The 27,632-nt window shown below is 41.0% G+C and overlaps 1 protein-coding gene across 1 annotated transcript in view; it reads right to left on the bottom strand.

Annotated features, from left to right (window-relative positions):
* The window catches only part of LOC133664773 (potassium voltage-gated channel subfamily H member 6-like), a 63,542-nt gene that overhangs the window by 5,228 nt on the left and 30,682 nt on the right, over window positions 1–27,632 (bottom strand). Inside the window, exons 7-21 of the mRNA XM_062069672.1 lie at window positions 26,491–26,613; window positions 19,556–19,728; window positions 16,961–17,099; window positions 14,673–14,810; window positions 12,873–13,027; window positions 12,493–12,734; window positions 12,159–12,358; window positions 10,342–10,429; window positions 9,552–9,716; window positions 9,346–9,467; window positions 7,106–7,177; window positions 4,062–4,137; window positions 1,421–1,499; window positions 1,151–1,299; window positions 821–1,079 (exon numbers count right to left, since the gene is read on the bottom strand). Coding sequence (XP_061925656.1) covers window positions 821–1,079; window positions 1,151–1,299; window positions 1,421–1,499; window positions 4,062–4,137; window positions 7,106–7,177; window positions 9,346–9,467; window positions 9,552–9,716; window positions 10,342–10,429; window positions 12,159–12,358; window positions 12,493–12,734; window positions 12,873–13,027; window positions 14,673–14,810; window positions 16,961–17,099; window positions 19,556–19,728; window positions 26,491–26,613 — 2,180 coding nt within the window. The remainder of the gene's footprint in view (window positions 1–820; window positions 1,080–1,150; window positions 1,300–1,420; window positions 1,500–4,061; window positions 4,138–7,105; window positions 7,178–9,345; window positions 9,468–9,551; window positions 9,717–10,341; window positions 10,430–12,158; window positions 12,359–12,492; window positions 12,735–12,872; window positions 13,028–14,672; window positions 14,811–16,960; window positions 17,100–19,555; window positions 19,729–26,490; window positions 26,614–27,632) is intronic.

The following is a 27,632-nucleotide window of genomic DNA, read 5'->3' as shown; positions in this document are numbered from 1 at the left end:
AATTAGCATCAAGCTAGCACATTTTGGAAGAGGAGCGCTTTACTTTATGTTCAAGCATGGTCTACCAAGCATACTTGCTATTTTGGTGGTGAAAATAGCAACATTACTTCAAGGGAAGTTGGCTGAACCCGCCCTGGGTTGTCATTGTTCACGTGAGCCGGTGTTTTAGTCGGCAACCTGATGCGACAAATGTATCAAAATACGGCACTGTGGAGGGGGGCATGGCCTGCGGGCCTGCTGCGGAGCGTGGGGTTGCAAGGACTGGTCTTGAAGACAGCGGCAGGTGAGTAGATTGCCCAGTTGGGCCTGGTTATCTAATCACCTGTCGCCTTTATTAGCAGCAGCAGGGATGAGACAAGTGGTTGGAGTTGGGAGTTGGAGCAGTGAGCGAGACACATGAGCGAGAGACTGAGAGAGCGAGCAGACATGAGTAGACTGAAAAGTCACGAGAGCGAAGACTGCTGGAAAGCGGGCTATCCGTGTGCGTGGGCGCTTGCAATAAAAAAACTTGTTCAAACCTGACAACTGGGCTCCCAGAAGATCTATCAGTACCAGGAGAACCCATCATGGAGGGACACTTTCACAGGCACCTTTTGATTTTACTCAAATAAATATCCAATAGCACCGACGGAATTCAGTCGGGGACTACAAAAGTGCGGAACTTGGTGCCCGTCCCCAGGTAGAAGCATGATAACATTCATGTGGAGGGAAGTGAGTGTCTCCATGGTGACAGCCGGTAGTACATGTCGAGTCCTCAAACGGCCCTACGACTGCCTCTCGAGTTATTACTAATAAAAACCATGGCATTATTAAGACTTACCTGCTGATCTGTTTCTGCATGGTCTCCAATCTGTTTTCCAGCACTTTTTGCTGTGTCCGAGGAACGCCAGGGCTCGGAAGACGAGGAGGAGGGCTGGAATCTTTGGAACGGTAGGAAGGCTCCTCCGAAGCCAGGTCCAAGCGAAGCTGAGGAGGCGGTGAGATTAGCCCGTGGGAGCAGGGGACCTCTTGGTATCGTTGCTCTTCTCCAACTTCCGGTCCGCAGAAGGAGAAGATGTTAGCGACTCCTGAGAGGGCATCTAGTCCAAACACAGACAGAAAAAAACAGGTCACAGTGGCGAAGATGTGACCAGATTGTTTTTGAATTTACCTGTCAGATAATGACAGACTTTGTCTCCACGGTCAGTTCCAGGACATTTCCTGGTTCTTGGGGTCGTAGATTCCACCGTGGAATTCTGAACTGAGCTGATCAGCTCAGAATCTTCTGCCTCGTCCTCGCTGGAGAACCCAGGACTAGATCTGCAGAAGTGAAGAAGCAGGAAGGAACTGTTCTCGCAATGAACGCCAGGAACTGAGCCGCCACCACCTTTGAAGATGGCGGTAAGGTAATTGCCTTTGAGGACATGGAGTCAAATCTTACATTGCAGGTTTGTGTCGGTCACGGTTCTCCCACTGATGCTGACTCGGACTGCACCTGTTCGCAGCTCTGAGCGGTTCACCTGTGAAGGGGGGTGAACTATTATTGTCAGATTGAGTTGGAGAAATGTAGAAGCCCTGAGAAGTCTGAAGATAAAATGGAATTTAATAAGGATGCAAATCTCACAACTCTTGATTCACTTTGAATCCGATTTCTGCAGTGACGATTGGATTTAGAATCAGTTCTCGATTCAACACGATTCTCGCAATATCTTATAAAACATTTTTTAAATCTAGTAACAAATCATCTGTGTCATCCGTGGTGAAGAAAGACCAGAATGAAAACCACACTGTTCCCCCTCAGATTCAAGAGGGAAGCAGTGTGGTTTTCGTACTGGTCGTGGAACAGTGGACCAGCTCTAGACTCTCAGCAGGGTCCTTGAAGGTGCATGGGAGTTTGCCCAACCAGTCTACATGTGCTTTGTGGACTTGGAGTAGGCATTTTAGCGTGACCCCCGGGAATTCCTGTGAGGATTGTTCAGAGAGTATGGGGTTCCTGACCGCCTGATTGTAGCGGTCCGCTCCCTGAATGATCGGTGTCAGAGCTTGGTCCACATTGCCAGCAGTAAGTCTGGCCCATTTTCAGTGAGGGTTGGACTCCACCAGGGATGCCCTTTGCCACTAGTTCTGTTTACAACTTTCATGGACAGAAATTCTAGGCGCAGTCAGGGCGTTGAGGGGATCCGGTTTTGTGGCTGCAGGATTAGGTCTCTGCTTTTTGCGGATGATGTGGTCCTGCGGGCTTCATCTGGCCAGGATCTTCAGCTCTCACTGGATTGGTTCGCGGCCGAGTTTAAAGCAACTGTGATTAAAATCAGCACCTCCGAGTGCTCGGAAAAGGGTGGAGTGCCTGCCGTGACAGGGTTGGGAAGGAGATCTTGCCTCAAGTAAAGGAGTTCCAGTACCTCGGGGTCTTGTTCACGAGTGAGGGAAGAGGGAAGAGTGGATTGTGAGATCGACAGGCAGATTGGCATGGCATCTGCTGTGATACGTACCCTATATCGAACTATCGTGGTGAAGAAGGAGCTGAGCCAGAAGGCAAAGCTCTCAATTTACCAGTCGATCTACGTCTCCATCCTCACCTATGGTTCATAAGCTTTGGGTTATGACCAAAAGGACAAGATCACGGGTACAAGCTGCCCCAATAAATTTCCTCTGTTGGGGACGGGGCTCTCCCTTGCAGGAGCTCAGAGTAAAGCCGTTGCTCCTCCACATCGAGAGGAGCCAGATGAGATGGTCCTGGCATCTGGTCAGGATGCCACCTGAACGCCTTCCTGGGGAGGTGTTTAGGGCACGTCCGACGGGTAGGAGGCCACGGGGAAGACCCAGGACACATTGGAGAGACAATGTCTCCCGGCTGGCTTGGAAATGCCTTGGGATCTCCTGGAAAGAGCTGGACGAAGTGGCTGGGGAGATGTGTATAGACTTCTCAAATTTCCATCCATCCATCCATCCATCTTCAACCGCTTATCCGGAATCGGGTCGCGGGGACAACAGCTCCAGCAGAGACCTCCAGACTTCCCTCTACAGAGCAACATTAGCATTAAAATCCCGAAGCGTTCCCAGGCCAGAGAGATGTAATCCCCCCCATCTGGTACTTGGCCTGCCGCGTGCAACGAGGAACTCCTTAGGGAGACGCTCGTGAAGCATCCACACAAGATGCCTGAACCACCTAAGCTGGTTCCTTTCCAAGCAAAGGAGCAGTGGCTCTACTCCGAGTCTCTCTCGGGTGACTGAACTTCTCACCCTATCTCTAAGGGAGATGCCAGCCACCCTTCTGAGGAAACTCATTTCGGCCGCTTGTATCCGCCATCTTATTCTTTCGGTCATGACTCACACTTCATGACCATAGGTGAGAGTAGGAAAGTAGATAGCTCGGTAGACCGAGAGCTTTGCCTTCTGGCTCAGCTCTCGTTTCGTCACAACAGTGTGGCAGAGAGACTGCAATACTGCCGCAGTTGCTCCGATTCTCCGGCTGATTTCCTTCTCCATCCTTCCCTCACTCGTGAACAAGACCCCGAGATACTCAAACTCCTCCATCTGGGACAGAGTCTCGTTCTCTACCTGGACTGTACAAACCATCGGTTTCCTGCTGAGAACCATGGCCTCAGATTTGGAGATGCTGATCCTCATTCCAGCCGCTGAACACTCGGCTGCGAACCGATCCAGTGAGAGCTGAAGGTCAAGGAATTTATGTTCTGAAAATGTGAAGTTTTGGGTACATTGGGGGACGGCGTGGCGTGGTGGGTAGAACGGTCATTCCAGCAACTTGAGGGCTCCACGTTTGGTGCCCATCCAAGTCACTGCCATTGTGTCCATGGGCAAGACACTTCACCCTTTCCCCCAGTGCCTCTCACACTGGTGAATGAATGCTTCCATCAGTCTACCCCAGGGCAGCTGTGGCTACAAATGTAGCTTACCACCACCTACGTGTAGTGAATGAATGATGGGTTCTCGCTTCTCTGTGAGCGCTTTGGGTATCCAGTTGATAGAAAAGATAACTGCGATTGATTACTTTTTCAAAGTAACTTTTGGCACAGTATAATTGACACAATGGCCCCATATTTCTCTGTAACAAGTCAAACCTGAACGAGTGGAGCAGAGTCTTGGCTTCCAGTTGGATTCTTCTCCGGTCAGCAGGCCTGCAGGTTCACTATGCACCTGCAGAGAAACCAAGTACTCAGTACTGTGAAGGAGTACTGCTAACAGTAACATCGTGTCAAAGGTTACGACAAAAAGGGTCCTGAGTGATTTTTTTGGGTATGAATCCGAGAGTTTTAGTTTCAAGTGCAAGTCAAATGTGTATGAAAGTAAAAGCTAACCTTGGGGATGTCAAAAACATGTCTTAAAAATCTGTAAACACGACTGTGATGAAGACCAGGTGACTATGCAACAAGTCAGTTAGTGAACCTTGTCAGTAAATCATGAATATTTCATATGTCATGTTATTATTACTCATACTTATTAAATATGATCATACATTGGTGTATGATCATGTATGTTTATTATTATTATTTATATTATTATTATTACTATTATTATTATAATTACAATTATTATTATTAAATGAAGCTTAATGCATCATTGTGTTTTTATTATTATTATTATTATTAATATAATTATTATTAAATTACGCTCACTACCATCAATGTGTTTATTATCAATATTATTATCAAATATAGCACACCACAATCAATGTGTTTAATGATACTATTAGTATTATTATGATTATTTTTATTATTAAATGTAGCTTACCACCATCATTTGGTTATTATTATTATTATTATTATTATTATTATTATTATTATTATTATTATAATAATAATAATTATTATTATTAAATGCACCATTATTATGTTAGATATTATTATTATTACTATTATTATCATTATTGTTAAGAAATGTAGCTTACCAATATCAATGTGTTTATTATTATTAAATGTAGCGTACCACAATTAATGGGTTTAGTACTACGACTACTACTACTACTACTACTACGATTATTATTATTATTATTACGATTATTATTATTAAATGAAGCTTAACGCATATTTGTGTTTTTTTTTATTATTATTATTATTATTAATATAATTATTATTAAATTACGCTCACTACCATCAATGTGTTTATTGTCAATATTATTATCAAATATAGCATACCACAATCAATGTGTTTAATGATACTATTATTATTATGATTATTATTATTATTAAATGTAGCTTACCACCATCATTTGGTTATTATTATTATTATAATTATTATTATTATCATTATTATTATTATTAAATGAAGCGTAACGCATATTTGTGTTTTTTATTATTATTATTATTATTATTATTATTAATATAATTATTATTAAATTACGCTCACTACCATCAATGTGTTTATTGTCAATATTATTATCAAATATAGCATACCACAATCAATGTGTTTAATGATACTATTATTATTATGATTATTATTATTATTAAATGTAGCTCACCACCATCATTTGGTTATTATTATTATTATAATTATTATTATTATTGTCATTATTATTAAATGCAACATCACAATGAATGGGTTTAATACAACTACTACTACTACTACTACGATTATTATTATTATTATTATTATTATTATTAGTATTATTATTATTATTATTATTATCATGATTATTTAATGAAGCATAACGCATCATTATGTTTTTTTAATTATTATTATTATTAATGTAATTATTATTAAGTTACGCTCACTACCATCAATGTGTTTATTATCAATATTATTATCAAATATAGCATACCACAATCAATGTGTTTAATGATACTATTATTATTATTATTATTATTAAATGTAGCATACCACAATCAATGTGTTTAATGATACTATCATTATTATTGTTATTAAATGTAGCTTACCATCATCATTTGGTTATTATTATTATTATTATTATTATTATTATTATTATTACATTCACCATTACTATGTTTGATATTATTATTATTACGATTATTATCATTATTGTTAATACATGTAGCTTACCAACATCAATGTGTTTATTATTATTAAATGTAGCGTACCACAATGAATGGGTTTAATACTACTACTATTATTATTAATATTAATATTATTATTATTATTATTATCATTACCATTATTATTAAATGCAGCTTACTGCCATCAATGTGTTTGATATTATTATATTAAAATTGTTATCATAATTATTTTTAATTGCAGCTTACCACCGTCCATGTGTTTATTATCAATATTATTTTTAAAAATAGCTTATTATTATTATTTTTAAAAGTAGCTTATTACCATGCTGTATAAATATGATTCATTATTATTAATATTATTTACCAACAAATGAAACACTGGACAAAAGTTCACATACTCTTTGATGTTCAATGTTGCTAAAGTTCAAATTCTAAATCATTCTTTCATGTATATTCTAGACCTCATTCAGGAAAACCTTCAAAATACAATTCCGATTTTTGAGTTGGCCTGTCGTAATATTTTGGTATAGCGAATCACTTGCTAAATGTTGAAGTAAGAAGTAGACCTGAAACCACATTGTGGCTCCCAGTTTAAAAACCCCTAGTCTAGATCTAAAGTAGAAACTTTCCATCTTGGAAAATGAAATGTTACGGCAAAATGAATATGTTAACAATCTTTTTAAAACAATTTTAGTCTAAGAAACAGTCCTTCTGTGGTTTATGTTGTATTGTTTCTCTTCACTTTGAAATCCCCCTTCAAAGATCCCTTGGCTGGGATCTTCTTACAATCAAACAAAGATTGTTGTGATGGCTAAAATCAACTTTTGAGCAAAGGTTACTTTCGAACTGGGTTTCTTTTGTGATCGATGCTGTATTACTGCCGTTCCCAAGGTTAGACCAAACCATTCCTGTCTTTTTATCATCCTCCCTCCCAAAATTGAGTCCCGTCGCCCCAACTCCCGCTCTCTCCTCACATTTTCCAAAGCAGATATAAATATCTGGAAATGTTCTTTGTCTCTCTCTCTCTTTCCCTCCTTTTCTGTTAGCAGCATAACCTGATGTTATTTTTAGACCTCAAAGAAATACTTAAAAGACCCTAGTTTTCTCCGGGACATTTCTTTATCAAATAGGAACATTTCCAAAATAAAACGTACGTCTCTGAGGTTGAAGGTGATCTCCAAATTGGACCAGAAATATTCGCTAAATTCTGGATACATGTCCAAAACCTGCAAACACAAACAAACGACGTGACTGAGGAAGCATACAGATTGTCGTTTTTAAATTTTTTTACATATTTAAGCGCCTTTGCTTGAAAGATTAATTGTTGTAAATCATGAACACCAAGTATGCCCTCAAACATTTTACTTTGAAAGTACTCTACATGATGAATAACTTAATTAAACAAATGATAATGCAACAAAGATATTGTCTTAAAGCGAGCCCTGGGGTGTCCAAACTTTTTCTACTAAGAGCCGAAAAATTGCAGCATTTTGAAACTGTTAATTCTAAAAACCAATACAATATTTATAATAACCATTAGGGTTACACAACCTTTTGGTGACTATTGGAGGTCCTGGAGACCCAGAAAGGGCTCAGTCATTAAAGTGTTAAATTTAAGTCACATTTATTTTTTATTTTTTTAATCTATTAATAAAATTCAGATCATTGACATGAAGTTACAAATTTCTTATGTTTCGTGACCTTTTTTTTGTCAAAGAAAACCCTGTTTTTTATGGCAATAACACAACATTGTTGTGTTTCTTTATGTTTTTGAGCAATGACAGTTTAAAAAAAAAAACACACTTAAGGTCCCGGGGACCCAAAAAGGTCCCAGGCATAAAAGTGTTTAAAATAAGTATTATATATATATATATATTTTTTTACCATTTATTTATGATTTATGCCCTTTTTGTCAAAGAAAACCCCGTTTTTTAATGCAAAAACACAAACTATGTAATTTTCCCACTAAAAAGTTCAAAGTGGAATATTTAATGTGAAGTAATTGGAGGATTTATTGGGTCAATAATTCATAACAACATTGTTTTTGGTTCCATAATGTTTAAAAAAACCACACACTTAAGGTCCCGGGGACCCATGAAGGTCCCAGTCATAAAAGTGTTTAAAATAAGTCTATAAATAAACATTTGTTTTACTTTCAACGCTTATATATATCTAGTGATCGACTTCAGATTTGTTGAAATAAAGTTAACATTTTCTTATGTTTCATTCCCTTTTTTGTCAAAGAAAACCCTCGTTTTTTTATGGTAAAAACACAAACTATGTAATATTTTCCCACTAAAAAATTCAAAGTGGAATATTTAATGTGAAGTAATTGGGGGATTTATTGGGTCAATAATTCATAACAACGTTGGTTTTGTTCCTTATGTTTTTGAGCAATGACAGTTTAAAAATAAAATCACACTAAATGTCCCGGGGACCCAAAAAGGTCCAAGGCATAAAATTGTTTAAAAATAGTAATATATATATATAAAAATATTTTTTTATTTTTTTTTTATTATTTTTTTTTACTTTCAACGTGTATATATATCTATTGATTAATTTCAGAGCTATGTGTTGAATTAAAGTTAAAAATTTCTTAGGTTTTATGCCCTTTTTTTGTCAAAGAAAACCCAGTTTTTTATGGCAAAAACACAAACTTATGTAATATTTTCCCACTAAAAAGTTAAAAGTGGAATATTTCATGTGAAGTGTTTGGAGGCTCTAATAGGTCAATAATTCATAGCAACATTAGTTTTAGTTCTATAATGTGTTTTGAGCAATGGCAGTTTAACAAAATCACACTAAATGTCCCGGGGACCCAAAAAGGTCCCAGTCATAAAAGTGTTTGAAATAGGTCATATATTATTTGTATTATTTTAATTCAACGGTTGTACATCCATTGATTAACTTCAGATCTATTTGTTAAATTAAAGTCAACATTTTCTTATGTTTTATGCCCTTTTTTGTCAAAGAAAACCCTATTTCTTATGGCAAAAACACAAACTATGTAATATTTTCCCACTAAAAAGTTCAAAGTGGAATATTTAATGTGAAGTAATTGGCGTCTTTAACAGGTCAATAATTCATAACAACATTGGTTTGATTCTGTTTTTTGAGCAATGACAGTTTAAAAATAAAATCACACTAAAGGTCCCAGGGACCCAAAAAGGTCTCAGTCACAAAAGTGTTTAAAATATGTCCTATATCTTATTTTTATCTTCAACACTTAAATCTTTAGATTAACTTCAGATCCAGCTGTCAATTCTAAGTTATGTTAAAAATATTTTCTTGGGTGAATATTTCAGAAAATATATATTTTTGGAAACTAAACTTTCTCCTTTTGAATCACAGAAGCGATGTTGCAAAAAAACGACTAAAAGTGGTGAATCTGCACCTCCAGCATGTCATCCCTGTGCATCTTGTGAAGATCGCAGTAGGTCACCGCTCTCACGTCCGCACTTGACTTCCCCGGCAGGGCGAAAAGGTTGATTGGCTCCCCAAAGATATCATTCTTTCCTGGAAAAGTCCCACATGTCAAAGTTAGTTCCCATTGATCCCACTGGTAATAAACAAGGTAATGAATAACCAACAAGTACTCACCGAGAATAGCGAGCACCACATCCCCTCTCACAATCTCGATAGATCCTCTTGAAATGAAGTATAACGCTGATATCAGGTCCCCGGCGTGTACCAGAGTGTCACCGGGTGGCGCGTGAGTGGTCTTGAACCTCATAGCAAGGGCCCTCAGGCAGCCCTTCGTAGACCCTGACAAAAGCCCACAGAAGACCAAAGCACAGATTCAAATATATTCAGTATCGTCCATCCAAGGCGTTCCCAGGCCAGCCGGGAGACAGAGTCTTCCCAGCGTGTCCTGGGTCTTCCTCGTGGCCTCCTACCGGTCGGACATGCCCTATACGCCTCCCTCGGGAGGCGTTCGGATGGCATCCTGACCAGATGCCCGAACCACCTCATCTGGCTCCTCTCCATGTGGAGGAGCAGCAGTTTTACTTTGGGTTCCTCCCGGATGACAGAGCTTCTCACCCTATCTCTAAGCTCATGACCATAGGTGAGAATGGGTAGATCGACCGGTAAACTGAGAGCTTTGCCTTCGGCTCAGCTCCTTCTTCACCACAACGGATCGATACAGCGTCCGCATTACCGCACCGATCCGCCTGTCGAGCGCACGATCCACTCTTCTCTCACTCGTGAACAAGACACCGAGGTACTTGAACTCTTCCACATGAGGCAAGATCTCTTCCCCAACCCGGAGATGGCACTCCACCATTTTTCGGGCGAGAACCATGGACTCTGACTTGGAGGTGCTGTATCGTGTACTGTAAAATCACCTCAGGAGTAAATAGTAATACACATGCGTGGTACTGATCCATACCTTTGAACGCTTTACAGTTCTGCAACAGAGTTCTGTTGAGGTGGAGACAAATATCTGCCTGGAGACATTCTGGAAAGCCTTTTAGAACCTGGAAGACACATTAAACAACCTTCACTACCAGATGTATCATTTAGATCGCTCGTTTACTCAGGAGACTGACTTCATGGGTTGTATGTGGGTAATCCATGCGCCTTAGTACTGAACCAAAAACATCGGATTACGAATGTATCGTTTCTCTCATTCGCGGGTTTCTTCTCAGAAAGTTGTTTTGAGGCACCTCCACCAGACTTTTCCCCGCAGACTTCAGGGACACAAGTCCTCCCTCAAACTCCCTTGATTCTGAGACTTGTTCTGTTTTGGACTCTGCAATGTCAGGAATCCAACCCTTTAAGGGAGGGTACTGTCATGACCTGTAACCAACAGGTAGTCTTTTTTTTTTGGTTTTGTGGTCATTTTCCTGTGTTTGATGTTTGTTTCGGTTTTCCCTGGGTTACCTCTCGTTGCCAGGAGCGCTGACTGAGCCACTAGCCTCTGATTGGTGATCAGAGGGCTTTATATGCCGGTCTCACCGCCCTGGATCATTGCTTGCTTTATGCTAACGGTTTGCATTGACTTACAAAGTGTTTCATGTTTAGTTCATGTATGTTTCACGTCTTTAAGTTTTTTTTTGCCTAATGCTCCTTGTTGTTTGCCTGTTTAATGGGTTAAAGACTCATACCTGCATGTTGTCGTCTGCCTCCAAATCTTGAGGCCACGAACACCACCACCGTGGCAAGGCGCAACACAGAGCTTGTTGTCTAGTTACTGTCCTGCTTTAATGAATTAGAACTAATAATAGGAATAATTAATTATAATTACAGTAAGAGACCCTACCAAAGGCTTCCTTGTTGACCGCGGTCGGCTCTGTGGTCGAATAGTTCTGCATTCTCCGTGCATGTAAATGCTGCCTCTTTCCTAGGTCAGCATTGCAAATGAAAATATGTTCTTAATTGTTTTACATTTCAAATTAATTTATAACTACATGTAAACTAGGAAGTAAATGTTTACACACTACATTACCTAAGAGGCCTAGCGCCATAGACAGGAAAGCAGGAGGTTGTGGAGCCGCAGACAAAGATGACGGCATCGTGGTAGAAGCCGCCCAAGACGAAGAGCACAGCGGCATGTCTTTCCCCGCACCGCTGATAGTAGTAGCCCCCCCTCACGAAGCAGATGCCAGACACTATCCTTTATCGAGGGAATGAGCTCTTGGTTGGCGGCATCTCCCGCTGTAAAAGCCAAGAAAGGGCGGAAGGGGTCCAGGAGGAGGGACAGTGACACGTCCCGCACAGAGTCCCAACAGGACGCCAGGATGGACAGCGAGGTGGGCTCCAATGGAAACCTCACCGGACTGGCAGGAAGAGGTGCCGAAAGTCCCACTGAAAGAGCACAGGCCGGCGGCTGAGCCGGGCGGACTGCAGAAGGCGGTGGTCGAGCCGGGTGGAGCACAAGAGCCGGTGGACTATGAAGTCAATTTCTACACACTACATTACCTAAGAGGCCTACCGCCGTAGACAGGAACAGGAAGTAGGTCTAAACTACATAGGACAACGCCAATTAAGTTGCGGTTGACGTGCACGTTTGAGTGCCACTCAGAGACAAAATTTAATTGGCCAAAATATGCAGAGAAGTTGCGGGCATTGGACAACGTTGCAAGGCCAAACATAATTCGCAGGGATTGGTTGAATTTGCCTGAATTGGCGCGATCGTGACATAGCGAATTCCTGGGAGAACGGTTGAATCTATACACACTCAATTTAACCGTGGAATATACTCACTGCATTCATGTCGATGCCGTTAGTGTAGGACCACGCATGTTGGAAGTATTCTTCTAGCCGCTGTCTCAAAGGGTTGGGAATCTGATGGAAACGAATGAACTCCCGGACTCTCATCATCTGAGTATGGTAGCGTGCGGTACCCGAGTATAGCCGCTGGATTATAGCCGACACGTTGCCAAATATACTAGCATACATCAGAGCTGTTGGGGTAAATAAAGAGCAAGAGAGGCAGCATCATTCATCTCATCCTGGAAAAAATCGCAACACTTTTTTGGTGGCAGGAATCTCAGTTAATTGTCCATGCTAACATGTAGTTGTTCTGTATAGAACTCACCCCCAATAAGCATAACGCAGATCGAGAAGATCTTCTCGGAGTTGGTGTTTGGGGACACGTTCCCAAAGCCCACGCTGGTCAGGCTACTGAAAGTAAAATAAAGAGCTGTGACATATTTATCTCGTATGGAGGGACCTGACCCCATGACGGAGTTGTTGTAAGGCCTTCCCAGCTGGTCCGCCAGAGTGTCCAACCAACCGATCCCAGCCGAGGTTAACCGCTCCACGTTTCCTATGGCATACCTGTGATTAAATGACACGGTCAGAGTCGTTAACATTTTCCTCAGTCTAAAAACAAACCTAAAAACGTGTCAAGTCTGTACATGGTTTTCTCAAAATGTCCTTTTCACTTGAATGTTCAAAGGTTGGAAAGTAAAATACCAGATGCAGGCAAGCCAGTGAGCGATGAGTGCAAAGGTGCACATGAGGAGGAAGAGCACAGCCGCGCCGTACTCTGAGTAACGATCCAACTTCCGGGCTACGCGGACCAATCGTAGCAACCGTGCTGTCTTCAAAAGGCCAATCAGGGTGGTTGTCTGTCAGGAACAGAAAACAGTGTAAGCTTGCGAGTCCATGAAACTAAGTCACATACTCCTGAAAGTGTGCGGATTTTGCGCCTGTGGATTGAAAACTGAGGCTACATTTTCCCTTATTGGCAGCCACCAATTAATAACTCGAAGCTTCATCACTTTTTTTTTTTTTTTGCAAAGACATATTTTGGTTTGGTGGGCTGCAGTCAGGATCAATAAGGACTTGATTCGCGGGACAGTGACTAAGGAAGTAGAGCAGGTTGTCCAGAAATCAGACTGTTGGCCTTTCAAACCCAACCTCCTCAGTCACTGCTGTTGTGTCCTTAGGCAAGACACTTCTCCCACCTTGCTTCTAGTGTCCTCCCAATGTTGGAGTGTAAACCTCACTGGATGTTTGGCGGTGGTTGGTAAATTGGCAGCCACATTTCTGTGAGTCCACCCCAGGGCAGCAGTGGCTATAGATGAAGTTTATCACAAAGAGTATGTGGCTGCGAAGTGAACCAATAATGGCTTTCAATGTAAAGCACTTTGAGTGTCTACAAAAGCTCTATTTTAATCCAGTCCATCATGATTATTAATATTCCTAGAGTTGTTTTCGACAACAGATTTTCATAGTCGACGATTAATCTGGAAGGGTTAAACATTCAGATAATCAAACACAGGAGAGATTGGATAGTTTAGTGAAGTCTTCAAATCGGATCGCTGGGAGGATGATCTAACTTGACTATCAAGAGTAGGTAAACGTTGTACGTGGCAGGCACTTCCGGGTAGTCCCACCAGAGCCGATGACGGGCTTCAGTGAAGCATGTGGTGGCATGACTTGCCACGTGTCTCCGGGGGTAAGAGCATCTTGCCTCCTACCAATGGAGGGGGGAAGGGTCAGACGATTTGACTACGATGTTGATAGTCGAATCAGACTCCTCCAAATCCAATCCAACCCTAACACAAATCCAGTTTTTTAAGTATCTACGACCAAACCCCAGAGGGATCCTGGAACGAGTTCTGGAGAGTTATGGGAGTTGAACAATAGATCATTTGGCTCATTTAAGGTTGCCCTTATTTGCCATTTCTGAATCTTACATGTGTGTCAGTCCCTCCTGATTGATTGACGTTGCTCCCCAGCTAGGTGAAGTCGTCCACTGCCCCTAAAGCTTTACCTCCCAATGTGACTTGGTCTGTTGCAAATACCTTAGACACCTTGGTCTGTTAAGGCCAGTCCATGGCGAGTTGACTGTATCGCGGACTTAAAGCAGGGCTTTTTTTTTGAGGGTCAGCCTCTTGACTTGTTTGTCACAGGATCTTTTAAGACATTTGAATTATTGTGTCCAACTTTGGCAGAAGTTTATGTATCCTGCCATGTTCAAAGCTCAGTAGTTGGCTGTATGAATGTGAGACGGACAACAACTTGAAAGTCTGATTGTTGTGCTAAACTTTTAATCACCCGAGTTTACAGGTAATTACTTTGTGATTCTCCACTTCCAATCCACTAGCGCAAAATCTGAGTACTTTGTAGCTGTAAAATGGATTGGATGTTCAAAGTACGTGTCTCTGATGCAGAACTTTCACTATATCGCTAACTTTTCTTCATACTCCCACTACTACAATAATTATTCTTCATCTCTATCCTTTTCTTTCCCTCCCTCCACCCTACCTCTCCCTCTCCACCTCCCCTAACCACCTCCTCTCCTGAGCGGTAGATGAGGAGGTCAAAGGGAATAGCAGCCACCATGTCGATGAGGAACCAGCCCTTGAAGTAATGCACTGCTATACGTGAGGATTGGCTGACCACCTGAGAACACAGATGACACATAAAGTGTGCGTGTCAGACAACAAGATATCATTGGGAGTCTGAACCTCATTGGTCGGCTCAGGCTAACTGTTTTGCTACTGCTAACGTTAAGTAAATGATGGACGTGAAGGAGACGCAGTTTGATAAGTTACTGTCGGACAAAGCATCAGAATAGTAGCCAAAAAAGGACATGCTGTATGAGAAATGTGGACTGAAATGTTTTGATGCTGGAATGTTTTAAATTGGTTGAGAAATATAGAAACATGGCTGTTGGTTGCAGGAGGTCTATGCTCTTGTGTGTCCTATTTTGTGTTCTTGATGTTTGTTTCTGGTTTTCATGTGTTTTCAGACTTTTAGTTTGGGCCACTTCGGTACTGCGCAACTAGGGGTGGCACTTTCGTGACTTCTGCACTGTTTTTTTTATGAACTTTTGGATCTGCCACCGAGGAGCCCTTCGGCCATGGCAATGTTTTCACCAGCTGCTGGCTCTCTGCCACACCGGAGTCCGGGTAGAGAGACCGGAGAAGATGCGGAGCTGACGTTGAGCGTCGAGATGGACAAGCTCCATGGAGTCCTGAATGAATGACCACGTATCGGACACTTTGTTCTCCCTGGACATTGACAGGACATTGTTCGAGAGCTGCTGGGCAGCCGAAGATGAAGTCGCTTCTCTTGGTTGTTTCGTTGGGTCCTGCTGCCCCCCAACACCAGCAGACGATGGCGTGAAACACTGCAGAGAGTCACCGCAGTGTGTGTGGGTGTTGAAATGGTGTTTTTTGTTTTGTTCTAATGTTTGTCTCTGTATGGTGCAAGCGCATATGTGCATTATGTATCGCTTGCAAATCTTTTACAGAATTTCTAGGTGCAGTCAGGGCATTCCGGGGATCCGGTTTGGCAGATGCAGGATTAGGTCTCTGTTTTTTGCGGATGATGTGGTCCTGCTAGCCTCATCTGGCCAGGATCTTCAGCCCTCCCTGGATCGGTTCGCGGCCGAGTGTGAAGCGACTGTGCTCGGAAAAGGGGTGGAGTGCCATCTCCGGGTTGGGGAGGAAATCTTTCCCCAAGTGAAGGAGTTCAAGTACCTCGGGATCTTGTTCACGAGTGAGGGAAGAGTGAAACATGAGATCGACTGACCGATCGGCACGGCATCTGCTGTGATGCGGACCTTGTATTGATTTGTCGTGGTGAAGAAGGAGCTGAGCCGGAAGTCAAAGCTCTCAATTTACCGGTTGATCTCCGTCTCTATCATCATCTATGGTCATGAGCTTTGGGTTATGACCAAAAGGACAAGATCACGGGTACAAGCTGCCAAAATCAGTTTCCTCTGTCGGGTGGCGGATCTTTCTCTTAGAGATAGGCTGAGAAGCTCTGTCATTTGGGAGGAGCACAGACTAAAGCTGCTGCTTCTGTACATCGAGAGGAGCCAGATGAAGTGGTTGAAGCATCTGGTCAGGATGCCTCACGGACGCCTCACTGGGGAGGTGTTAAGGGCACGTTCAACCGGTAGGAGGCCACGGCGAAGACCCAGGACACGTTGGGAAAACTATGTCTCCCAGCTGGCCTGGAAATGCCTCGGGATCACCCGGGATGAGCCGGACGAAGTGGCTGGGAAGGAGGAAGTCTCAGTATCGCTGCTTAGGAAGGATGGATGGATGGAGGGATTTTGGCTTCAACAGTTCCTGCCACTTGAACTGCTGTCTGAGCGCTGGTTCCCTCACCTCCTTTTTCCATCACAGGACCATTACTTGTGTTTCCCGTTTGCATACGCTGGAGTACGGTCGCATACTGTTCGTGTGTGTTTTCGCCCTTCCTCGCTTTGCTTTTTGCATCAATTTTACAATTTTTTACCCGTGGGCCACAGCTTCGACCGTGCCGGTGCTCTCTTGGCTGTTTCAAATCAAGGGACTGTTTACCTTCACATCTTGTTTACTTCAAATAAACTTTCCTTACCTAGCCTAGTCCACCTTTTGCCCAGTGTCAGCTGGGGTATAGACTCAAGTAGAACATGCATGGAAGATGGTGTACCGCGGATCTTACCTGGACCTGATGGTGGACTGGTTAACTTTCACCTTCTTTAAAATATCTACCACTAACGTACTGACTCATAAGGTGAAACCACTAAGTTGATGGACGTTACTCTCATTACTCACCTCATCATTGGAGTTCACATACGTGGTGCGAAAGTTGATGCCGATGTCGACGATGAACATGATGTCCACGATGAGATCCACCACATTGAGCGGGGAACAGGAATAACCGCAAGCTCGCATGGCCGCCTCCTCCTGGTCGCTGCAACGCCGCAGCCAAACAAGTCAAAGTCGAGAAGGACATTCGGATGAAAGAACCACCATTACATGTTATGTAGACCACAAGGAAGTGTTTTGGCGCCTTTAAGTTGAAGCGGATGGTAATTGTTTCATGGCAAACCCAACCCATGGTTCATTTTTTAAATGTTTGTATTTTATTTTTTTTAAATGGCTGTGATGATAAATGAGGGATTTTTTAATCACTGTTGTGTCCAATTTCAAACTGTTCAGCCTATTCGGGAATTGCGGGCTATTCCAAAAATTCCCAGAATTCCCGATTTTCCGGGACATTTTTCCCATTTAAAATGAATTGGCCATTTTTCAAACTTTCACCATTTCCACATTTTTCAACCGATTCAAACCATTCCACCTTCAACATATTTCACCATTCTGTAAATTTAAACAACTTTTTTTCCAAGTTCAAAAACATTCCAGGATTTTCCAAAATTCCTGATTTTTCAAAGCCCTATTTCCACCCTTTTATTCTGGTGACTACTCCTTCCACATTTTTCAACCCACTTCAACCGTTCCACCGTCAAAACATTCCTCTTAATCAGGACAAAGAACAACGTTGTTTTTTGAACTGGAAAAATTCTCAGTTTTCCCGAAATTCCAGGAATTCCGTAATACCATTTCTCAATTCAACATGTTACTACGTCAACATTTCTCGACCGATTTGAAAAATTCCAACACCAACTATTTCAACTCATTCACATCATTCAAGTTTTTTACCATTTAAAAAAAAAAAATCCTGATTTTCCCGAAATTCCATGATACGATTTATTACTTGAACATTTCTTGACTGATTTAAACAATTCCATCATCAACCAATTTAGCTCATTCAGGACATTCATGCTCCTAATCATTTTCCAAAAAAATGCGCTTTTCCCCAAATTCCCAAATTTCCAGGAAGTTCCCATTGAAATGAAAGGGACATTTTTCCAAGTTGCACAATTCCCACATTTTTCAACCGATTCAAACCATTCCACCTTCAACACATTTCACCATTCTGGAAATTCAAACTACCCTTTTTCCAAGTTCAAAAACATTCCAGGATTTTCCAGAATTCCTGCTTGTCCAAAGGCCTATTTCCACCCATTTTTTCTGGCAACTACTCCTTCCACATTTTTCAACCCACTTCAACCGTTCTACCGTCAAAACATTTCTCTTAATCAGGAAAAAAAACTGTTTTTTTTAATTGGAAAAATTCCCGGTTTTCCCTAAATTCCAGGAATTCCGTAATACAATTTTTCAATTCAACATGTTACTACGTCAACATTTCTCGACCGATTTGAAAAATTCCAACACCAACCATTTCAACTTATTCAGACCATTCAAGTTTTTTACCATTTTCAAAAAAATTCCAGCTTTTCCCGAAACTCCCAATGTTTTCTGAAATGCCCATTGAAGTCAATGGGACATTCTTCAAAGTTCCACAATTCCTACATTTTTCCTCTGATTTAAACTGTTCCAACTTCAAAATATTCAGCCTGTCCAGGAATTGTATGCTCTACTTCAACAATTCTAAAAAAAAATTCCCAGATTTCCCATAATTCCTTTTTTTTTGGGGCATTTTCCCCATTCAAAATGAATTGGCTATTTTTCAAACTTCCACAATCCCCACATTTTCAACACATTCATCTCATCCTGGACTTTTAAACTACTATTTTTCCACATTCAACGAATCTCCAGGAATTCCCGTTTTTTTGGTAACCTATTTCCACCCTTAAGGTCGACTACTCCTTTCACATTTTTCAACCCCATTTCAACCGTTCCACTGTCAAAACACTCCACATATTCAGGACAAAAAAAAATATTTGGTTAAGGAACTAGAAAAATTCCCGGTTTTCCTGAAATTCCAGGAATTTCTCGATTAAAAACTGTTACTAATTCAACATTTCTTGACCGATTTAAACGATTCCAACACCAACCAATTCATGCTCCTAATCATTTTCCAAAAAATCCCGCTTTTCCCAAAAATCCCAAATTTCCAATAAGTCCCCATTGAAATGAATGGGACATTTTGCCAAGTTGCACAATTCCCACATTTTTTAACCTAGTAAAACCATTCCAACATCGACACATTCCATTCATCCTGGACATTCAAACTAACACTTTCCCAAGTTCCAAACCAAATTCCCGTTTTCCTGAAAATCAAATTTTTCAACATTCAAACCATTCCACCTTTTACACATTCAACTCATCCTGGACCGTAAAACTACCATTTTTCCACACTTAACACATTTCCAGGAATTCCCGTTTATTGGTAACCTATTTCCACCCTTCTTAAGTTTGACTTCTCCTTTCACATTTTTCAACCCATTTCAACTGCTCCACCGTCAAAACACTTCTCATATTCAACAAAAACCAAGTTGGTTAAGAAACTAGAACATTTGCCGGTTTTCCCGAAAGGTCTCCGGCGTGTGAGTCTTCACCCACCTGAGGAGGAAGGTGGCGGAGTAAGGCGTGAAGATGGCGGTGTAGATGACCAGCAGCAGGATGACCCAGTCCCACACGGCTTTGAAAGGACTGTAGTGCAGGATGGTCCACTTCTGGATCCTGGGGGTCTGCAACTTGTACTCTGGTAACACGTCAGCACCCAGCGATAGAACCTGTCGCACACACGTGGAGTTGGTACTGTTTACTGGAGGAAGTCGCAACAGTAAAATAAATACATAATAATAATTTTAAAACAAATTAAAAAAAACATATCAGAGTGGTCAGTTAAATTACAAAATAAAAGATTAAAAAAAGATAATAATAATAATAAATCACCAAAAAAATTGACAATTAAATAAAATTATATCTATTAAAGAAAGTCACAATATTAAAAAAAAAATTAACAAGAGAATGTCACAATGGTCAGTTAAATTACAAAATAAAATAAAAAAGTATATTAATAATAATAATAATAATAATACAATAAAAAACATATCACAGTGGTCAGTTAGATTAAAAAATAACATTACAAATGTAATAATAATAATACAAATATTAATAATAAACAACAAAACAAATGCCATTTAAATAAATAATTGGGGGGGGGGGGGGGTGTCCTGCTGACCTCTACTGCGGCTGTTGTGGATCGGTGGAAGGAATACTAAGGAGACCTCCTCAATCCCACCAATATATCTTCCTATGAGGGAGCAGTGCCTGGGGAATCTGTGGTGGGCTCTCCTATTTTTGGGGCGGAGGTTGCTGAGGTAGTTAAAAAGCTCCTCTGTGGCAAGGCCCCGGGGGTGGATGAGATCCGCCCGGAGTTTCTTAAGGCTTTGGATGCTGTGGGGCTGTCTTGGTTGACAAGACTCTGCAACATCCCGTCGACATCGGGAGCGGTACCTCTGGATTGGCAGACCGGGGTGGTGGTTCCTCTCTTTAAGAAGGGGAACCAGAGGGTGTGTTCCAACTATCGTGGGATCACACTCCTCAGCCTTCCCGGTAAGGTCTATTTAGGTGTACTGGAGAGTAGGCTACGCTGGATAGTCGGACCTCGGATCCAGGAGGAACAGTGTGGTTTTCCTCCTGGTTGTGGAACGGTAAACCAGCTCTATACTCTCGGCAGGGTCCTTGAGGGTGCATGGGAGTTTGCCCAACCAGTCTACATGTGCTTTGTGGACTTGGAGAAGGCATTCGACCATGTCCCCCGGAAAGTCCTGTGGGGAGTGCTCAGAGAGTATGGGGTATCGGACTGTCTGATTGTGGCGGTCCGCTCCCTGTATGATCAGTGTCAGAGCTTGGTCCGCATTGCCGACAGTAAGTCAGACACGTTTCCAGTGAGGGTTGGACTCCGCCAAGGCTGCCCTGTGTCACCGATTCTGTTCATAACTTTTATGGACAGAATTTCTAGGCGCAGTCATGGCGTTGAGGGGATCCGGTCTGGTGGCTGCAGGATTAGCTCTGTGCTTTTTGCAGATGATGTGGTCCTGATGGCTTTAATTGGCCAGGATCTTCAGCTCTCACTGGATCGGTTCGCAGCCGAGTGTGAAGCGACTGGGATGAGAATCAGCACATCCGAGTCTGAGTCCATGGTTCTCGCCCGGAGGTATTAAAGTTAAGATGTAGGGGAGAGAAGGTAAGATGTAGGTAAGAGAAAGTAATAATAGACAAGATGTAGGTAAGAAGTAGGTAAGAGGAGGTAATAAAATATAATATGTGGGCGAGAGAAGGTACGAGAAGGTAAGAAGTAGGTAAGAAAGGTAATAAAAGATAAGACTCAGGGGAGAGAAGATATAAAATAGGTAAGAGAAGGTAATAAAAGATAAGACGTAGGTGAGAGAAGGTAAGAGAAGGTAAGAAGTAGGTAAGAGAAGGTAATAAAAGATCAGATGTGGGCGAGAGAAGACAAGAGACGTAAGAAGTAGGTAAGAGAAAGTAATAATAGACAAGATGTAGGTAAGAAGTAGGTAAGAGAAGGTAATATAAGATAAGATGTGGGCGGGAGAAGATGAGAGATGGTAAGAAGTAGGTAAGAGAAGTTCTTGGAATGTGTATCCTGTATCAAAAATTGGTTGTCTTCTAGGGCTATATAAATAAACATTGATTGATTGATTGATTGATTGATTGATTGATTGATTGTCTTCGAATTTCCTTCGAATCGGAAACTCTGATCATTGCTCCCGATAAAATCAAGAACTCCCTTGGTGCTCTGGGTGCATCTGTTCAAAGCAGCCTCAGAAACCTTGGACTTGTATTGGATCAGTCCAAGTCTTTGGAGGGTGACTGTCGTCAACTGACCAAAAACTGTCTATATCACCTCGGAAATATCTCTAATGCGGAACAAATTGTCGTCAAAATCGGATCTCGAAGTGATCATTCACGCGTAATTCTCTTTTCACTTCTAAAGAGACTTCAGATTGTACAGAATGCGGCTGCCAGACCTTTGACCGGTGCACCCAGAACAGCCCGCATTACCCCCACTCTATCCAGTCTTCAGTGGCTTCCAGTCAAATCCCGCACTAAGTTTAAGATTTTGGTCCTGATTCGACCCTCAGAACATCACTGATTTTCTTGTGCCCCTACACTTCTGGGCACATACTTCGGTCTTCAGGCCAGAGTCTCATAAAGATTCCAAAAACTAATTTTAAAACCTGGTTAGACCTGCTATTCCAGGCTGTATCCCCAGGACTGTTGAACGACTTTCACCAGTCCCTCTGTCAATGTTTTGTTACTATTTACTTACTTTGGAGGGGCTGTGTGACGAACACTAAGACCATGTCTCTCACTAGTAGGCCTGAGGTGGGGGTGTGGCTCATTACCCATTCAGGCACACATTTGAGGCACCATTTAGCACTTCCTGTTTTGGGCGTTCATGGTTCCCAGTCTAGCGATGAAGACCTGTTTGGAACATGAGGTGGACTACGGATGCAAGATGAAGGGTGGTCCACAAAGAGAAACCTACTGGAAAGTTCCTTGGACTTTGTTAAATAAAGAACCGTGTGTGGTTATTGAGAACGCATGTGGCTCGGGGAATGTCCCTACAGGGGGTTTAAAATGGGAGCATCTATAAGTTATTGCACATGAATGCAAACACTGCTTCACACCGGAAAAAGTGGGGCAGGTGCTATACTGGGACCCAAACATAAATAAACACCCGTGTTTAAGTGGACCTTGGGGCAGGAGCTGCGACTGGAGTAATCAATCAAGTGCAGCGCCTCATTCAGCGGGGGAGCCAACATAAAGGTCCCCAGCAAGGGGACTGTGCTGTACGTCACCGAGGCATGCAGTCAAGGACAGACTAAGGTCTGGAAGACCCGTACACACACCATTGATGTCTAAGCACTTGGTTCTGTTCATTTGATCCGACAATTTCCTGCTCTTGGACAAAACTACTTGACTCCAGATGATCTTTCCACACCGGAGGCGGATGAACTTACCTCATGAGCGACTATGGAGGAAATTCGGACGGCTCTTTTTACTCGGGTGTTTCTGCGGTCCGTTCCCGAACTTGAGACGCAGTCCCGGTACACGTTTCCCTCTCGGACACTGACTGATGACATGGTAGTGTGTGGGGTACGTTCAAAACAGTCGAGATCTACTCGATCTCGCCGGGGACGAACGTGGACAGAGTTTTTAGCGTTCGCCTGGTCTGTCGAGGTCTTTGTCCTGCTCCCTTCATCCTGTCAGTGGCTGCATTCTTCAGGCACAAAGTAGTCTACCCTTGTGTTCAGTTCAACCTCTCCTCCAGCCCTCAAAACCCACCAACCAACTGATCGACACAGCCTGCAGTCCAGACTTTGGATAAAATGTTACATTCCAAAAAAGTACTTTGTGCAAATGATCCGTTTAAAGTTTCTGGTGACTTGAAAGTAGACTTCGTCCGTCGGCAGCAGACTGAAGAGCTGCCCTCGTTTCTTGAAGGAGCTCAGACGCTCTCTCTCTCTCCCCCTCTCTCAGGAGTCGTTGTTCAGGTTTTCAGTTACTCATTCTCAAGACGGACAAATTAAATGTAAATTCCGGACTATGAGCCGGTACTTTATTCCTACGCTTTGATTTGATCCAAGCAACATTTGTAAGTTTTTACAATATAACTAAAACAGTTTTTACTTACTAAACCGTCCCATGTGTGAAGGTAATAAAAGACAAGACGTAGGCGAGAGAAGGTAGGAGACGGTAAGAAGTAGGTGAGAGAAGGTAAGAAAAAAAGGAATAGATAAGAGAAGGTAATAACAGATAAGACGTAGGCAAGAGAAGGTAAGAAAAGGTAAAAAGTAGGTAAGAGAAGGTAATAAAAGATAAGACATAGGCAAGAAAAGGTAAAAATTAGGTATTAAAAGGTAATAAAAGATAAGATGTAGGCAAGAGAAGGTAAGAAAAGGTCAAATGTAGGTAAGAGAAGGTAATCAAAGATATGACATAGGCAAAAGAAGGTAAGAAAAGGTCAAACATAGGTAAGAGAAGATAATAAAAGATAAGACGTAGGCGAAATAAGTTAAGAAATAGGTACAAGAAGGTACTAAAAGACAAGAAGTAGGCGAGAGAAGGTAAGAAGTAGGTAAGAGAAGGTAAGAAAAAAAGGAGTAGATAAGAGAGGGTAATAAAAGATAAGACGTAGGCAATAAAACGTAAAAAGTAGGTAAGCGAAGGTAATAAAAGATAAGACATAGGTAAGAGAAGAAAATAAAAGACAAGACGTAGGCGAGAGAAGGTAAAAAGTAGGTAAGAGAGGGTAAAAAAAAGGAGTAGATAAGAGAAGGTAATAAAAGATAAGACGTAAGCAAGATAAGGTAAGATGTAGGTAAGAGAAGGTAATAAAAGATCAGACATAGGCAAGAGAAGGTAAGAAGTAGGTAAGAAATAGGTAAGAGAAGACAAGATATGGGCGAGACAAAGTAAGAAGTAGGTAAGAGAAAGTAATAAAAGATAAGACGTAGGTGAGAGAAGGTAAGAAGTAGGTAAAAGAGGGTAAGAAAAAAGGAGTAGATAAAATAAAGTAATAGAAGATAAGACGTAGGCGAAAGAAGGTAAGAAGTAGGTAAGAGAAGTTAAGAAAAGATAAAACATAGGCGAGAGAAGGTAAGAAGTGGGTAAGAGAAGGTCAGACATAGGTAAGAGAAGACAATATGTGGGTGAGAGAAGGTAAGAAGTAAGTAAGAAAGGGTAAGATAAGATGTGGGGGAGAGAAGATAAGAGAAGGTAAGAAGAAGGTAATAAAAGACAAGATGTAGGCAAGAGAAGGGAAGGGAAGGTAAGAAAAAAGGAGTGGATAAGAGAAGGTAATAAAAGATAAGACGTAGGCAAGAAAATGTAAAAAGTAGGTAAGAGAAAGTAATAAAAGATAAGACGTAGGCAAGAAAAGATAAGAAAAGGTTAAAAAAAAAGCAAGTAAGAGAAGGTAATAAAAGACAAGATGTAAGCGAGGGAAGGTAAGAAGTAGGTAAGAGAAAGTAAGAAAAAAGGAGTAGACAAAAGAAGGTAATAGAAGATAATACGTAGGCAAGAGAATATAAGACAAAGGCAAAAGAAGGTAAGAAGTAGGTAAGAGAAGGTAAGAAATAGGTAAGAGAAGACAAGATGTGGGCGAGAGAAGGTAGGAAGTAGGTAAGAGAAGGTAATAAAAGATCAGATGTGGGCGATAAGGTAAGAAGTAGGTAAGAGAAGGTAATAAAAGACAAGATGTAGGCAAGAGAAGGTAAGACAAGGTAAAAAAAGGAGTAGATAAGAGAAAGTAATAAAAGATAACACGTAGGAAAGAAAAGGTAAAAAGTAGGTAAGAGAAGGTAATAAAAGATAAGACGGAGGCAAGAGAAGGTAAGAAAAGGTAAAAAAAAAAGTAGGTAAGAGAAGGTAATAAAAGACAAAACATAGACGAGAGAAGGTAAGAAGTAGGTAAGAGAAGGTAAGAAAAAATGAGTAGATAAAAGAAGGTAATAGAAGATAAGACGTAGGCAATAGAAGGTAGGAAGTAGGTAACAAAAGGTAATAAAAGATAAGATGTGGGCGAGATAAGGTAATAAGTAGGTAAGAGAAGGTAATAAAAGACAAGATGTAGGCAAGAGAAGGTGGAAAGTAGGTAAGAAAAAAAGGAGTAGATAAAAGAATGTAATAAAAGATAAGACGTAGGCAAGAAAAGGTAAAAAGTATGTAAGAGAAGGTAACACAAGATAAGAGGTAAGTGCAAGAGAAGGTAAGAAAGGTAAAAAAGTAAGTAAGAGAAGGTAATCAAAGATAAAAATATGGGCAAAGAGAAGGTAAGAGAAGGTAAGAAGTAGGTAAGAGAGGGTAATTAAAGACAAGATATGGGCAAAGGAAGGTAAGAAGTAAGTAAGAGAAGGTACAGAAAACAAGATGTGGGTGAGATAAGGTAAGAGAAGGTAAAACGCACAATACAGCTAAAAAAGTTCTTACTTACTAAAGTGTCCCATGTGTGATATCTGTCGGAGTGTTTTCATGCACATTCGTACGTGCTGTCATAATGTAATCAAGCTTGCGTTGTTAGCATTAGCCAATATGCTAACAGGTTTAGAAGTGTCTGTGTTAGCTTTATTACCTTTAATAGCATTCTTTTTGTATTGTTTCACTTTCACAAATTCCTCGGTAAATTCACCAAAACGTCACCGTGGGGTTATCGAGTCTGTTTAGCTGATTGAGAGCTAGCTTGCGCAGCTAGTGGGCCCATGGCCAGGACTTCTGTTTTGTTTGATCATCCGTTTTACTGCCCTGTCACAGACACCCTTTGTAAACAATGAAGGTATGTAAATAAACATTTCTGTGTAAATAACTCATTTCACAACAAGTATATATTGTATGTTGTGTTTATTTCTTCTCAGATTTAGGGGTTGCAGCTAATAAAGTGCGCTCTATAGTCTGAAAAATATGATTGACTTTTTTTTTACCCTGTCCAACCTCGCCCTCATGAAGGTGGTCTTTCTACTTACCTGGGTTACTTTCTCAGTGACGTGGTGGGTTCTGCCCATCAGTTTGCCCGGAGGTCTGATTTCCCCCGGAGGAAGCGTCACAAAAGCGTCCGTCTTGGTGTCCAGTAAACTGTGGCTCACCTGCTGCAAAAAGGTCAACAAGAAAATATCATCAATTTGACGTCTGCCTGGATTTCAGCAGGTAAACATTTTGGTCATCAAACGTGAAGTCGGTGGAACAAAGACATGTTTTAATTAAAATAAAGTAAGAAATGGGTAGGATAAGGTAAGAGAAGGTAATACAAGATAAGATATAAGTAGGAGAAGGTAAGAGAAATTTGAAAGTAGGTAAGAAAAGATGAGACATAGGTAAGAAAAGATGAGACATAGGTAAGAGGAGGTAAGAATTAGGTAAAAATTAGGTAAGAGAAGATAATTAAAGATTAGATACCGGTGTGAGAAGGTGAAACAAGGAAAGGAGTAGACAAGAGAAGGTAAAAAAAAAGATAAGACATTAGTGAGAGAAAGTAAGAAGTAGGTAAGAGAAGGTAATAAAAGACAAGATGTAGGCAAAAGAAGGTAGGAGGAGGTAAGAAGTAAGTAAGAGAAGGTAATAAAATATCAGATGTTGGTAAAAGAAACTAAGAAAAAAGATAAGAGTAGATAAGAGAAGGTAATAAAAGATAAGACGTAGGCGAAAGAAGGTTAAAAAGTAGGTAAGAGAAGGTAATAAAAGATAAGACGTAGGCGAAAGAAGGTTAAAAAGTAGGTAAGAGAAGGTAATAAAAGATAAGACGTAGGCGAAAGAAATTAAGAAGTAGGTAAGAGAAGGTAATAAAAGATAAGATGTAGGCAAAAGAAGGTAGGAGGAGGTAAGAAGTAAGTAAGAGAAGGTAATAAAATATCAGATGTTGGTAAAAGAAACTAAGAAAAAAGATAAGAGTAGATAAGAGAAGGTAATAAAAGATAAGAAGTAAGCGAAAGAAGGTTAAAAAAAAAGGTTAAAAAGTAGGTAAGAGAAGGTAATAAAAGATCAGATGTAGGCAAAAGAAAGTAAGAAGTAGGTAAGAGAAGGTAATAAAAGATAAGATGTAGGTGTGAGAAGGTATAAAAAAGGAAAGGAATAGATAAGAGAAGGTAATAAAATATCAGATGTAGGTAAG

Source organism: Entelurus aequoreus, linkage group LG14 (genome assembly GCF_033978785.1).
Source record: "Entelurus aequoreus isolate RoL-2023_Sb linkage group LG14, RoL_Eaeq_v1.1, whole genome shotgun sequence".
NCBI lineage: Eukaryota > Metazoa > Chordata > Actinopteri > Syngnathiformes > Syngnathidae > Entelurus > Entelurus aequoreus.
The sequence above is the reverse complement of the archived record's forward strand: the minus strand, read 5'-3'. Positions and strand labels throughout refer to the sequence as shown.